This window comes from Serinus canaria, chromosome 2, assembly GCF_022539315.1.
Source record: "Serinus canaria isolate serCan28SL12 chromosome 2, serCan2020, whole genome shotgun sequence".
NCBI lineage: Eukaryota > Metazoa > Chordata > Aves > Passeriformes > Fringillidae > Serinus > Serinus canaria.
The window spans coordinates 10,311,989-10,324,679 of NC_066315.1; the positions used below are offsets into that span (position 1 = coordinate 10,311,989).

Below are 12,691 nucleotides of genomic sequence, written 5' to 3' on the forward strand. Positions count from 1 at the left end.
ATCCAAAGACAGTGGCAGAATTCCTGATTTTCTCCCAGGTGGATGCAGAACACATTCTTTTTGTTTGAGGCACTCTGAATAGACAATAGGTTCCTTGTTTCTCTCTGTTTTTTCAAAGAGAAAGAATAGATTTGGTCCAAATAGATTTGATCCATCAGTGTATCTGATGTTCTTCCAATTGCTTTCAGATGGTCATTACAAGTGCCTTTAATCTATTACAAAGGTGTTTATCAATACACTAAAAACATGCTATAGCTAGATTGTAAATTGCTTATTCAGGTAACTTAAGCATAACACTTTTTTAGCCCCTATTTTTTGCCTTCCTGACTGAAGAAATAAATGAGGCTGAAATGACACTTTTTAAAAGATACTATGCTGAAAAGAAAAAATTATATGCCAGTCATAAAAAAATTGCTAACAGACCTAAAAGCAGATAACTGACTCTTTTTGCATGCATTTGGTAGTTGTGTGGTGGTATTGTAATGACAATATGAGGTCTACCTAATAAAGGGGCTGAGAACTTTCTGCACCTGGAGCTAAAAGTAGGAGAATGGAGCAACTCTTTACTCTTTACCTAAGCCATTTGACTGCTTAAGTTGCAATATCCTCAGAGAATCCTGAATTTTCTCAGTGTTGGGCTAATGAAATGGAATTAGCCTGTGCAACCCAAAGTAAATCTCTTCAGAAGGTGCCATGATAAGGACATGGCACCAGGCCTAATCCACAGGGAATACTAAAATGTTTTCAGATTTGATGAATTCTTTCTTGGCAGAATAGCAGCTATTCTACTGGCGCTGGGATCACTCCTGGAGGTGTTCACAGCATTGCTGGAAACCCTACTTGGCCAACAGCCTCCCCTGGCCAGCTCAGCCACAGCCACTCGTGGCACTGTGCTCCTCAAAAATCACAGAAAAATACCATTTTGCCAAGCCCAGCCTTTATGTGCCTGGCAGCACTGGTTCACTCACACGTGTACAAGGGACAAGGAACATCACTCAGACAAGAAGGTGAGTCCTGTACCTTCCTGACAGAAGCCCACACACCCTATAGCTTCTCTTGCAGGCTACTGCTTGTGCTACATTTCAGTACCCAGCCCTCTGAGGTAAAGACAGGAAAATCTGAGGAATGGACAGATCCTGTGATTAGGTTCATAACAGAGCTGGTGGGCACAGGAGGGACAGGGCTCAGACTCCCACCAGGCTTCTTCCACCTGCACAAAGGTATTTCTGGGGACACAGCTGCCAAAGCAAATGATGGCAGTTTCAGCTGTATTTCATATTTTTCCAGCTGAAGCACTGGGTATATTAACAGTGCCAAAAGGTCACCGGTGGAGGGGATTTAAAGGAAAAGCCACTATTTCAGTAGGGAAATCTTGACCTCTGATTTATTTTCTGATTATTTTAATTGAGGGTTTTTTTGCAGTTTTGCAGGCTTCATAGATGGAGCATGTTAGGTACCACAGGGCCAGAGGGGCAGGGTCACCCTCCAAATAATTCAAATTATTTGTGTAGACCTAGATGGTGAGAAACCTCTTACCTCCATTTGCATCTGTGAGTTCTGTTCTCCTCAGGAACCCCAGATAACCAGTCCTTGCCCAAATAGTCTGTGTGTCTCCAAAGCTGAGTCTTGAGTTAAAATGATCTGATTGCAAAGACTCATCTCCATAGATGGTAAAATACCCACTGGCATTGTGAGTGCTGTGAACCCATATCTAAGTTAAAAGCAATTATACTGTTATTAATTAAAGTAGCTTTTGAGAATGAAGCATTATTGAAAATACTTGATGCAAATATTTTGAGTCATAACTAGATAATACTAAAAATGTCTTTTAACACTGTTCTGTTTTATCACTGTTTCTGAACCCATAACTGACCCAGTTCTAGCACAGAGACCCCAATTCACTTTTGTTGAAGTTGCAGGGCAGCTCTGAGCCATGCCACATTCCTCACCCCTGGTTCAGTGTATTTACCCCAGCAGAGCACCCTCCATGAACAGCAGACAGATTATTTTAAAGGGTGAGGCCAGGGACCTTCACCTATGGAGAAGGATTCATTCCATCGAACTCAAAGCATCATGGAAGTTTTTACAATTTCAAATTAATGAACTCTTACAGAAACTCACAAATTAGACTGTGCTTTTAATTATGATCAAACATGTTCTTCATTTTGTTAACTAGATTTTTAACTGCTTGAAAATAACATAATTTATTTTCTCACTCTAGAAACAGAAAATAAATTTGAAAAACATATAGTCTTGCTCAACTCAGCTAATGAGAGTACTTCAGTGCAGTGAAGCACAATGATTATGGAGAACAGCACAAGAAAGCCATCTAGCTGAAATTAGACTAATCTATAAACTTACTTTTCACATAAGCTTCCATCAGAATTAGCAAAGCACCAAGTATAAAATATAGTTAGGAAAAGCAGATTTTTTTCATTTTTTTAACTTGAGGTATTACTGTTTGGAAACAATTTACTAACAATTTTAATAATGACACAAATATCACGATCCACATTTGATTATGATCAGCAGAATTCACTATTTTCTTAACTGGGCATTTGATAAGATGTGTCATAGGAAATCATTAGCGTGCACAACAATAGCTTTGTCTCTGGAATTTAGTCCAGGGCATACAAAGTTCAGGTTCTCATGACTCACCTCACCAAGATGAGAATCTCCTAAGGGTCCCTTTGTTTCTGGATTAGCAATAATGATACGTACTCCTGGGAGGATCTATTGAAAGAAAACATGAGGCAGTAAGAAAGCAGGTAGCACCTTATGCAATTATATGCTGATGCTTTGTCCCCAAAGAACCTTCATTACAAACTGCAAGAAATCCTTAACAATCCTTAAAAAGTTAAAGTAGACTTATGGTGCAAAAAATATAAAATAGTCCACAGATATGATAAATTCTGAGAAAATTGGGGAATATTACAAAACTGCTTCTCTTTGTGAAGGCTGTTCCATCAAATAACCTCCTCAGAAATCAAATGTTCACCTGCAGTCTGACCAAATGGGCCCTGTCTCTATGAGAATACATAGCAGGATAGGAAAAACCCCAATGAACCTTTGGCCTAACACAAGGAGAAAGCCAGAGGCATCATGCAATCTCCCAGAAAATGACCTGCCACAGTCCTCATGTAATGGACATTCAGCAACTACAGAGGTGGATGCTGAGCCCTAGAATAGAAAAGGGAGCATCCTCTGACCATGAATGTCTGCAAAGCTGTGGACAGAAGGCTTTAGATGAGCACCCAGGGCACCAGAGCCTGCCCCTGTGTCCTCAGCCTGTCCCCAGAGCCGTGCCCCAGCAGGGACAGTCCCTCTGCAGGTGAGCAGTGTTGGGCATCTCAGACCCTCCCACTGCAGGTGGGCTCCACATCCATGGCACTGCCTGCACCATTTGTCAGCTGCCTCAGGAATGACACGTAGGGGATGAAAAACCTTCTTTTTGCATAAAAGAAGGAATTGATTTCTGATAAAAGAGCAAGGTACAGGTTCTGAGAGAGCAGTAATGCACCAGTTACTGCCATCATGCTGTAACCTCAACAGCAAAGGAAGGACATCAACCTGCACAGCTAATAGTGCCTTCCCCACTACTACAATCATGCAAAAATGAACAGAAATGGATATTTACTGAAAATAAGACCACAAAAGTTACACTTAAATCTTCTTTCAGTACTTACTTTTCCAGACTCCATGAGAGGCAAACTATGTGGAGATCCTCTTTCTACTAAACGAACTCTGTAAAATAATATGTATAATACACAGCTGTGTTTATTTGCTTTTCATTAACATTTATTTCTAAAAGGAATGGTTAATGGTTGCAAAGTTTAATGTTATTTTTTGAAGAGTTGAAGCTTATATCCTGGTATGTGGAACATAATCAGACCCAATATGTAATATTAGTCAAAACTTACAGAGGGGAAATAATGAAAAAAAGATGTGTGTGAACTTTTTCTTAAATAATAAATTCTTCAAAAGTAGTTGGTGCCTTCTATTTGTTTTTGATAGACTTTTGTAAATGGAATTCCACGCACAGATTTATTCATGACAAGAGGGATCTAAAATATTGATTTCCCACAAGAACGCCATAAAAGCCAGGGCACAGACACAAGAGCATGTGAGCTGAGTGAGCAACCATATTCCACAAGTAGCTGACAGCTAAAATCAAAATCATATCAAAATAACTCATAACCTGGCCTCAGCTTCAAATCTGCATTTGCAATCTTTTAATTATTTTCAATGGACAGTGGTTGATATACATTTTAATATTTAAAAAAACAATTTAATGAAAAATGTTATTATTGCTGAGATCAGATCCATTCTCAGAGTCTGACTTTCTGGTCCTCTCTTCTTTTTTTAGATAAGTTATTTCCCCACTGAGTGAACTGGAATGTCATCTCTCCTTCAGTGGTATCATGGTCAGGAAGGAAATTTCTCATTTAACCTTAGAAAAGTACCCAGCAGGTTAGAATGAAAGATACTCCCAGCTTCTAAAACACCTGATTATTTCAGCCAGTACATGGCAAAGAAAATTTGGTAACATCTTGTTATTCCTGTATCCTAAATAACTTAAAAGTTTTAACAACCATGGAAACCTTAACTTCCCACTTTTGAACAAAATCCATAATCCACTTAACCAAGCTAAATCTGCACTTGTGTCTGAAGAGCTGTTCTTACCTCTTTCCTCCCCCCAGCTCTGGGCATCAGAAAGACAAAGCCCCACCATACAAGATGCCTAAAAGCCAACCAAGTAACAGGTTAAGATGAAACATCAGACAACAAGAACACAGACAGGAGCAGATGGGTGGAGACCTGGATCCCATTAAGCTGAGCATAAACCTGAGTCTATTAGGAGCAGTCACAATGGATCTTTTTTGGACTGTTTTGAGGTCTTTTTATAGACAGAGCATGGCAGTGCTCAGTTTGGAAAAGGAGGGTTGAGACACAGAGAGACCTCAGCTAGAGGTCCCTTTGGAGAACAAAGCTCTGGCAAGTTCAGACCCTAAGCAGAAAAGAGATGGAAAAAGATCTTTCTCTCTTTTTTTTATTTTCTTCTTTCCCCTATTTCTTTGCTCCATGAGTGTTCTATAAAAGGTGAGACTGTTGAGGTCAAGGCAGGACTAGTGAATAGTGTTTTATCTGCAGTTCTGGGAAGTCTCTCAACCTTGATGAATGGGGCAGGGCTAAGCCCTGAGATGTTGCACATCAATGTGAACAGCTCCTCTCACTAACAGAAGGATACAACCCAAACACTCAGGAATTCCAGACCTTTTCCCAAGTTGTGTTGAGAGGAAAATGAAGTGCCCTACAAGGGATACTGCCTGCAGCAGGCACAGTTGGGCAGCTGCAGCCTGACCTACAAGGTGTGTAACAGGAATCACTTTCCAACACTTGTTCAACTGTCCCTAAAGTCCCAGGCCAGGCCTAAAGCACCAATTACCTGCTCTCTGTGTTACACTGATGTTATACTGCCCTTGCTTACACTCCTGTGTTCCATGTGTCACACATGGCTGTGTTTTTGACATTTCCTGCTGAGCTGAAAAGCAGCAGAGCCACCACTGGATTGATGGCAAAAGCAGGGAAGCTGGAGCATCCATCTGTCCATGCAGGGACACAGGCAGGCACAGGGCAGCAGAAAGCCAGGCCATGGGAGCCTCTCTAGAATGTGTGTGCAAGGCTAAATTTGTGCTGCTCTACAAAAAAAACACCTACATCAGCTACACTTGTGGCAGCAAATGGCAACCAAATGGCACACAACCACACAAATGGCAGGCAAATCATAAATATTGAGGAGTATTAGGCAAGGGTTTTAAAAATAACTCTGTATATGTTGAAATGAAATGAAATATTGCAAAAGCCAGTTGCTACTAATGCCTATGCATTTCTGCCTTTGTATATATATATATATATATATATATATATATATATCTTTGCTCTGTACAATCCATATCAGTCTAGAAATAGAGAATGCCTTTAACTGAGTTCTTCCAAACAACTGACATCTCCAATCCTTCAGCAGGTATTTGCAGACAGGCAGCTACACCTGGAAGAAATAGTCATCATCTCACCCACCTGGTACCTCCTTTAACAAAGTTATTTTACCTATTATTTACAAGCCTTTGTGAAATTGAGAAAGTCTTGGAAAAAAGACAATTGAGAAAACCTCAGCCACAAGCACTGTTAAGACTGATGGTGTAACAAAGGTCAGGAAGCACTTTATGCAATTTAAGACAGGTTTAAAGAGAATTCTATTTGGAAAACAGTAGGGAAAACCTCCAGGGCAGGACAAGTGTAAGTCACAACTGTCCAGCTGCCCAGAGATTCTGGTGGCCTTTGCTCCCTTCCTGTCATTAAGACCTGCCTCCATGAAGTGTTGCTGAACTACAGGCCTAGCAAAAATCACAAATAATAAAGCAAGAGATTTGATGGTCAGTGGTGTGACTGCTGGAAAAGAATCAACAGTGATAAATCAGACAATCCCCTCTTTGCTTTCATCACCTGTGCTTCCCATCCTGTTCTTATTATCACTGGAGTATTCTTCCAGTTCCCTTCTCCACCTGTTTCATTTAACCTTGCCTGGTTTTTTAGCACATGATGATCCACAGAAGGTGCAATTTCTCACTTTCCAGCTCTGTTAAGCCTCTCCCACTCTGTGCTTCCCACCTCACATCCCTACAGAGTTTTCATGGCACTGCACTAAACATAGAAACATTTCCTGGAGGTTTTCTGTCAGGGCCCTCTTAGCACCCAAAACCTTGGATCCCTTTTTAAAAAGTTTCTGCTAAGCTCACAATTCATTGAGGAACACACTGTTAAACATCTAACAAATCCAAAAATAAAAAAAAATGTTTTGCCACAAAGATATTTCAAAAAATATAAGTAAAACATGAGATTCTGATGTTAGCAACTCTCATGTGCATTCCTAATTTTAAGTGCTTAGCAATCTCATTAACTCCACTGTGACTAGATACTGTGAATAAATCATGGGCATTAGGCAATAATTTTTAAAATGAGTTTTATTGTGCCTCAGCATAAAATAATTCAATTGTTCCCATTCTTCCTCAAGAGATTTCCCTTTTTCCACTGAAAAATGCAGACACAATTGAAAACTTCTGTGCTTCCCTCTTGAGCAAACAGCATCACTATCAAGGCTGCTCTGGTAGGCAAACTAAAAATGCAGAGCACAGGGCTCATCAGAGCCCTAAAAACAACACCTCAGAATTACCCAGGTGATGCTGGCAAAGAAGGACACAGCTCCCTGCAGCCTCCCTAGGACAATGACAGCAATCCCTCTCCAAATTCCCAAATAATCACAACCCACTCCCAGGCTGTGCAGGTCCAGGAAGGGCAAGTCCTGTTTCTCAGCAGGGCTCCAGAGCTCTTTGCTGGGAATGCAAACAATCTCTCACAAAGTCAGCCCAGAGCCTTCCTGCTGCTTTCTTCTGCTGCCCAGTCTGGCTGGGAAGGGCAGAGGGGAACATGGCACTGGAGCCAGACTGGGCAAAGAGCCTGAAAGTCAAGTGGATGGGAGAAAACATGCTGCCCTTGGGTGTGAAAGCTACTTTTGCACCTCCTGGTGGTTTGCAGCCAAGCTGAGAGGGAAAACATAAATGAGCCACACAATGTAGGGTTTCTCCCCCACTCAATTATCTGATTGGAGGGGGGTGACAGAAGATGTTTAAGAATTGTTTCACTGTTACAAAGCCATAACCAGGGATGATGCACAATGAAACTGTAATATTTACAGAGAACAGTATAGAAGAGTATATTTTTCATCATTTTTTTCCACTGGTTTCTAAGAATATTTTCTTTAAAAAATTCTCTCACTGGAGCTATAGATTTGAGAAAACTGTTTCAAAGTCTGGTTCCTGGGATTTGATGGGGAATGCAGCTACACCCCCAGTATGTGCCAAGTTCTTTTCTTGTTACAATTCAATATATTGAACATATTTAATCTTCTTCAAATCAAAGACTTATTGTAGAAAAGTAGGATTGAAATTTGACTTCAGAACAGGAACTGGCCAGCTGTAATTAACCAGGCACTGCAATCACTGTGCAGCAAAGGGGTATCAAAATGCAGCAACAATGTCTTTCTGAAAGTTTTGTTTATGCTCCATTTTAGATCTGGTTCATTTGGTGAGGAAAACTCTCCAAAATACACTGCACAGCTTGCTAGTGCTCCACACTAATCAGAGAGTTTGTCAGCAGAGCTATTAACTCTTGCCTTGGGAATCTGCAGGGGCTGGCACATGCAGAGTGGTACTAAGCAAGACTACAGTGCCAAAACTGGGCAATCCTTCAGAGCTGGCTGTGCTGCTGCTCAGAGAAAGAGTTTGGATTCTGTGATTTTAATAGAGATGGAAAGAAGCTATGAGGTCATCCAAGTCTTGCTGCCTGCCAAAAAAAGGCTGCTCCCTGCAGTGCACTTTTGAGTGCTTTGCCTACTTCTGTTAGAGCATTTCAAATGATGGGGCTTCTTCCACTTCCTTTCAGGGCTTATTTCTCAGCTGAATTGATTTCAAATTCAGGAACCTTTTTCACTCTGTGATGCTTGGCATGAACCAGTCTAAGCTTCCTCTTATTTTTCTACCTCTCCACATCCAACTCAAAGGAGCTTTTCCCCAGTGCCCCCATTCTCTTTCAGTAGAACTCAGCTGAAGAGATTGCCTTTTACCCCACCACTTGGCCAAACCCCAATCTTGAACTTTTGTCTTTCCTTTAGAGCCATTCCCTCAAGCTGAGCCATGGTAATTGCCCTCTTCCTCCTTGCCTGTGTGCCAGCATCTTCTGCCAGCCAGGCTTGGGCACTGCCATCATCTCCAGCTCTGATTTCCCTGCCTCTCCCCCAGCCCCTCCTGCCTGCAGCAGCTCTCACACCATGTCACTTCACAGGATGCCAGCTTGGAAACCCAACTCTTTGGTCTCTTTCACACCAGCTATTTTGCACTCTTAATTTCTTTCAGCATCTGTTCTTGGATGCTGCCACTCCTAAAAACCTTCAGCAACAAAGCCTAGAGGAAGCCAAACAGGATGTGATGGACATATACCACAATGCATTCAAGCCCCCTCCTTGCCCACAGTCTTTCTGTGCCTGAAAGCAACAGCCAGTGGTCTCTGGCATCATTCCAGCCCTGTTTCTTAAGTTTACCTACTGATCATCATCTTACATTAAAAGTTAAGCTTGTGGGGGAAAAGTGGATATTTTCTTATCCTGCAAGATATTGATGTTTTGAAAATTTTTTCTGTATTAAACTGGAACAAAGAAGTTAAATATGTACAAAAGTTGTAAATGGAATCTAAAAAGAACATGTGGCAAGTCAGAAAAAGAGGTTATTTATGGTTAATATTTCAGGGCATTTTGGTTTGTTTTGAAACTAAATGAATTAACTCTCCAAACTGAAAATTATTTCACCCACATCATGAGCAAAAATTAAAAATTTAATGTATTTTGACCACTTTGAAAACTCTTCTTCCTTAAGCTGAAAAGTATCTGTCCATACTGACTCTTCTGAATTCAACACAATGGTCTTTTACAGTGAAAAGAAGGCCAACTACCTAATTCATTAGAAACTGTAACCAAAACCAAACTGCAAGGCACTTAATGTCAGAGACCTTTAATGTGGCTACATCCAGAGCACAGTGACTGCCCAGCTCTGACTCAAATCATCAAGAACTACTGCCATCAACAACACCTTTCAGATAAGCATCAATGTCCAGTCTCAGATGGTGCTTGGATAAGGCTCCTGGTGGGACAGGGCTGGTGGAGCCTCTTCTCCTTTTCTGTAGTCAAAAGGAGGGTGGGCACTGAAGGTAACAGTGGATCCTGGACTGGGTCAGGGCTCTTTGACACTCAAGGCTGTCAGTGCATTTTCTCTTTACTCAAATAATAAAATGTTTCTACGTAAATGATTCCAGAATTAACAAGTCAATGAGCTCATTCTACCCAAAAATGGAAATATGGATCAAAGAACATAAGCTCTGACTTCCAAAATGACAGGCAGGCTCAAATAGCAAATCAGAAAAGCAGGAAAATTGCACAGCTGAGCACAGGCTGAAGGGAAACTGTAGATAATGAAGGCATTTCCCTGCATCATCCTGGTTTCCCCAGAGCAGATCTTCTCCTATCCCATGATATATTCAAATAATGGATAAATACAACTGAGACTGAAAAAGGGCTTTGGGATTTAGGCAAACTTTAAACAACAGAATGAACAACCATTAAACTCTCTGTATGCTTAGGACATATTTTAATCCTGTTAATGTGATAATCAACAAGAATTAGCAATAAATCATTTCCTTTAATGTAAAGGAATCTTTCACTATAGACCTAAATTACACTTCATGTGCCAAATTCCCTGAGGTCAAAAGCTAAGAGCTTCCAGTCCTTCAGATGACTGGACAAAGAAGCAGAAAAAGTTACACAATGATTTAAGACAGTTCAGAAAGCTGCAAACAAATCAAAGTGGGGCAGGAACTCTGGGCAGGAAGGGAACACTCAAAGCTTCACAGATTAAAAAAGCAATAACAATTTTATCATAAAAGATTATGGGAATATGTAAAAAAGGTCATGTTTGCTTTCAGCTTTAAAATGTTCAGCTGCCATCACACATTAAATTTGTTTAAATTACCTTGCACACTGTTTAAAGCAGAGTATACAACTATTTCAAGAGAATGCTGTGGACCAAGACTCTGGAGAATCTGGTCTCCCACCTTGCACCTCGAGCACAATCAGGTACAGGATCACCTTGCTCTGTGCTTCAGGTTCAGCTTTGCAAAACCAAACATAAAGCTGCTCACAGCTGTTATCTTTTTACTCAGATTACAAACCTCCCAGGACATGGTGTTTATTACCAATTGTTTTTACATCATTTTCATAATCACAGCTGAGATCTGGCAATTCTCTTGAATGCAATATGCTTTTTCTATTTTGTAACCCTTTGTCCTCCTAGTCCTAATCTCTAAAGAGACTGCACATACAGGAACGAATTTAATTATAATGAACTTGGGATCTAAAAACATCCTGAGCTAATGGAATTAGCTTATTTGTTGTTAACAAATGATGGAAATTATTTTAACTTTGCTAATAAAATATTCCCACTCTACCTTCCCACAATGTAGAGTGTGAATATTTTATTAGGTGGAGTTTCTGAAATCAAGTAATTTTATTTACGCTGTCCCCTTCTCTTGCTGTAACCTCCAAATTCCCCACTATTAGCTGACTCAGCCTGCATTTTTGGGAAAGAATCTGCACAAAGTTCTCCTTAACAACAACCAGGGACATTTCCTGTGCATGGAACACCAACCCATGAAGCTATTTTCTCAGTTCAATGAAAACTGCAGATGAGCACTCAGCAGGAAAGGTCAGCAGTGCCATGAGCAGCAGTGCCCTGTACCCCTGCAGGCACTGAAAAGGGACTGTCCTGACACAGGAGACTCCCTGGGAGCCAGGGCTGAGCTTCTGCAGACTCTTGGCTTACACAAGTTCATCTTCTGCTCACAGACACTTCCATCATATACCACACTGAAAAGGACAAGTTAGGCTTGAAGCAACATACTAAGGCCCATTGAAAGGAGCCATCAGAGAGAGTATTACATCTCTAACCAAATTAGTGTTGTATTCTTATACAAATAAAGACTATTTCACTATTCAGAGCTCTCCTTCCCAAGGCCAGCCATCCCTTCAGTTTTCCTTCAGTCAAAGATTTCACTGACAACAGGAGCCAAGTGAGTGCCTGTGGCTGGCAAGCTGGAGTGGGTCCCAAGGGTGACAGAGCCCATTTCCCAGGGATACCTGGCAGCACAGCACCCTGTGCTGAATTATTTGTCCCAAAAAAACTGAGTGTGTGGCATGGCAAAGGCCCTGTCCTCCTGCACAGGCTGGCCAGAGGAGAAGGGAGTAGAAAGGGGGATGGAGAGCACATAGGAAGCTCCAGCTCTTATGGCACAGCACAGGCTGTGGCTGGAGCTGCAGAAGCTATAAAGCCTTGCTCCAAATCTTACATATATTCATTATTTCCCCTTCCAAAGCAGATGCCTAGTGAAATGCCCTCTAAGGCAGCAGTCTGGGAAAGCAGCACATTTTCCTCCACTGCTGAAACAGCAAATGTACCCTAGGCTGATCACTTGGCACTTTTAAAGAATCAGTGTTTGGCATTCCATTAAGAGCATGGAGCAAAATGAAGGAAAGCAAATTGTTTCAGAATATGCTATCTGTAAAAATCAAATACCTAATACACCTTACTTGCATTAAAAAATGGAAGAATCAAAATTCCATTTTATTCAGACATTCCTGTAACTGTACACCTAGCCTCATAGCAAAGTCTGGGAGAGAGAAAGAAAGAATATGGCTTGTAGGTAACAAAAAAAGGAAGACATTTTAATAAATCTTCCTCAGGAATCTGAGCAGCCAGCTTGTTTTATCTATTTCCAGCTTCCATGAGAAGCATAATTGAAAGAGAAGGACCTGTAACACCAAAGAAACTCAGTCCACTTGGAAATGGAAAATCCTTTTTTTTAACAGTATCAGACACTCTTCAGGAGTAAATATGTTGGTGTATTTTAATTTAACTTATTAAAATAAGTTGGAAATGTAATCAGCAGAGAAATTCCCAATCATTTTACTGAAATTTTATAATTTCCTCAAAATGATTGTTACACTCAAAACTGCTTTGTAAAAACAAAAATG

At 40.8% G+C, this 12,691-nt stretch overlaps 1 protein-coding gene across 5 annotated transcripts in view; it reads right to left on the minus strand.

The window, feature by feature from the left end:
* Nucleotides 1–12,691, minus strand: part of DIP2C (disco interacting protein 2 homolog C) — a 308,290-nt gene that overhangs the window by 8,475 nt on the left and 287,124 nt on the right. For all 5 annotated transcript variants that reach the window (XM_030230923.2, XM_030230938.2, XM_030230931.2 and 2 more), the window contains 3 exons: nt 3,687–3,744; nt 2,659–2,733; nt 1,537–1,711 (listed from right to left, as the gene is read on the minus strand). In XM_030230923.2, coding sequence (XP_030086783.1) covers nt 1,537–1,711; nt 2,659–2,733; nt 3,687–3,744 — 308 coding nt within the window. The remainder of the gene's footprint in view (nt 1–1,536; nt 1,712–2,658; nt 2,734–3,686; nt 3,745–12,691) is intronic.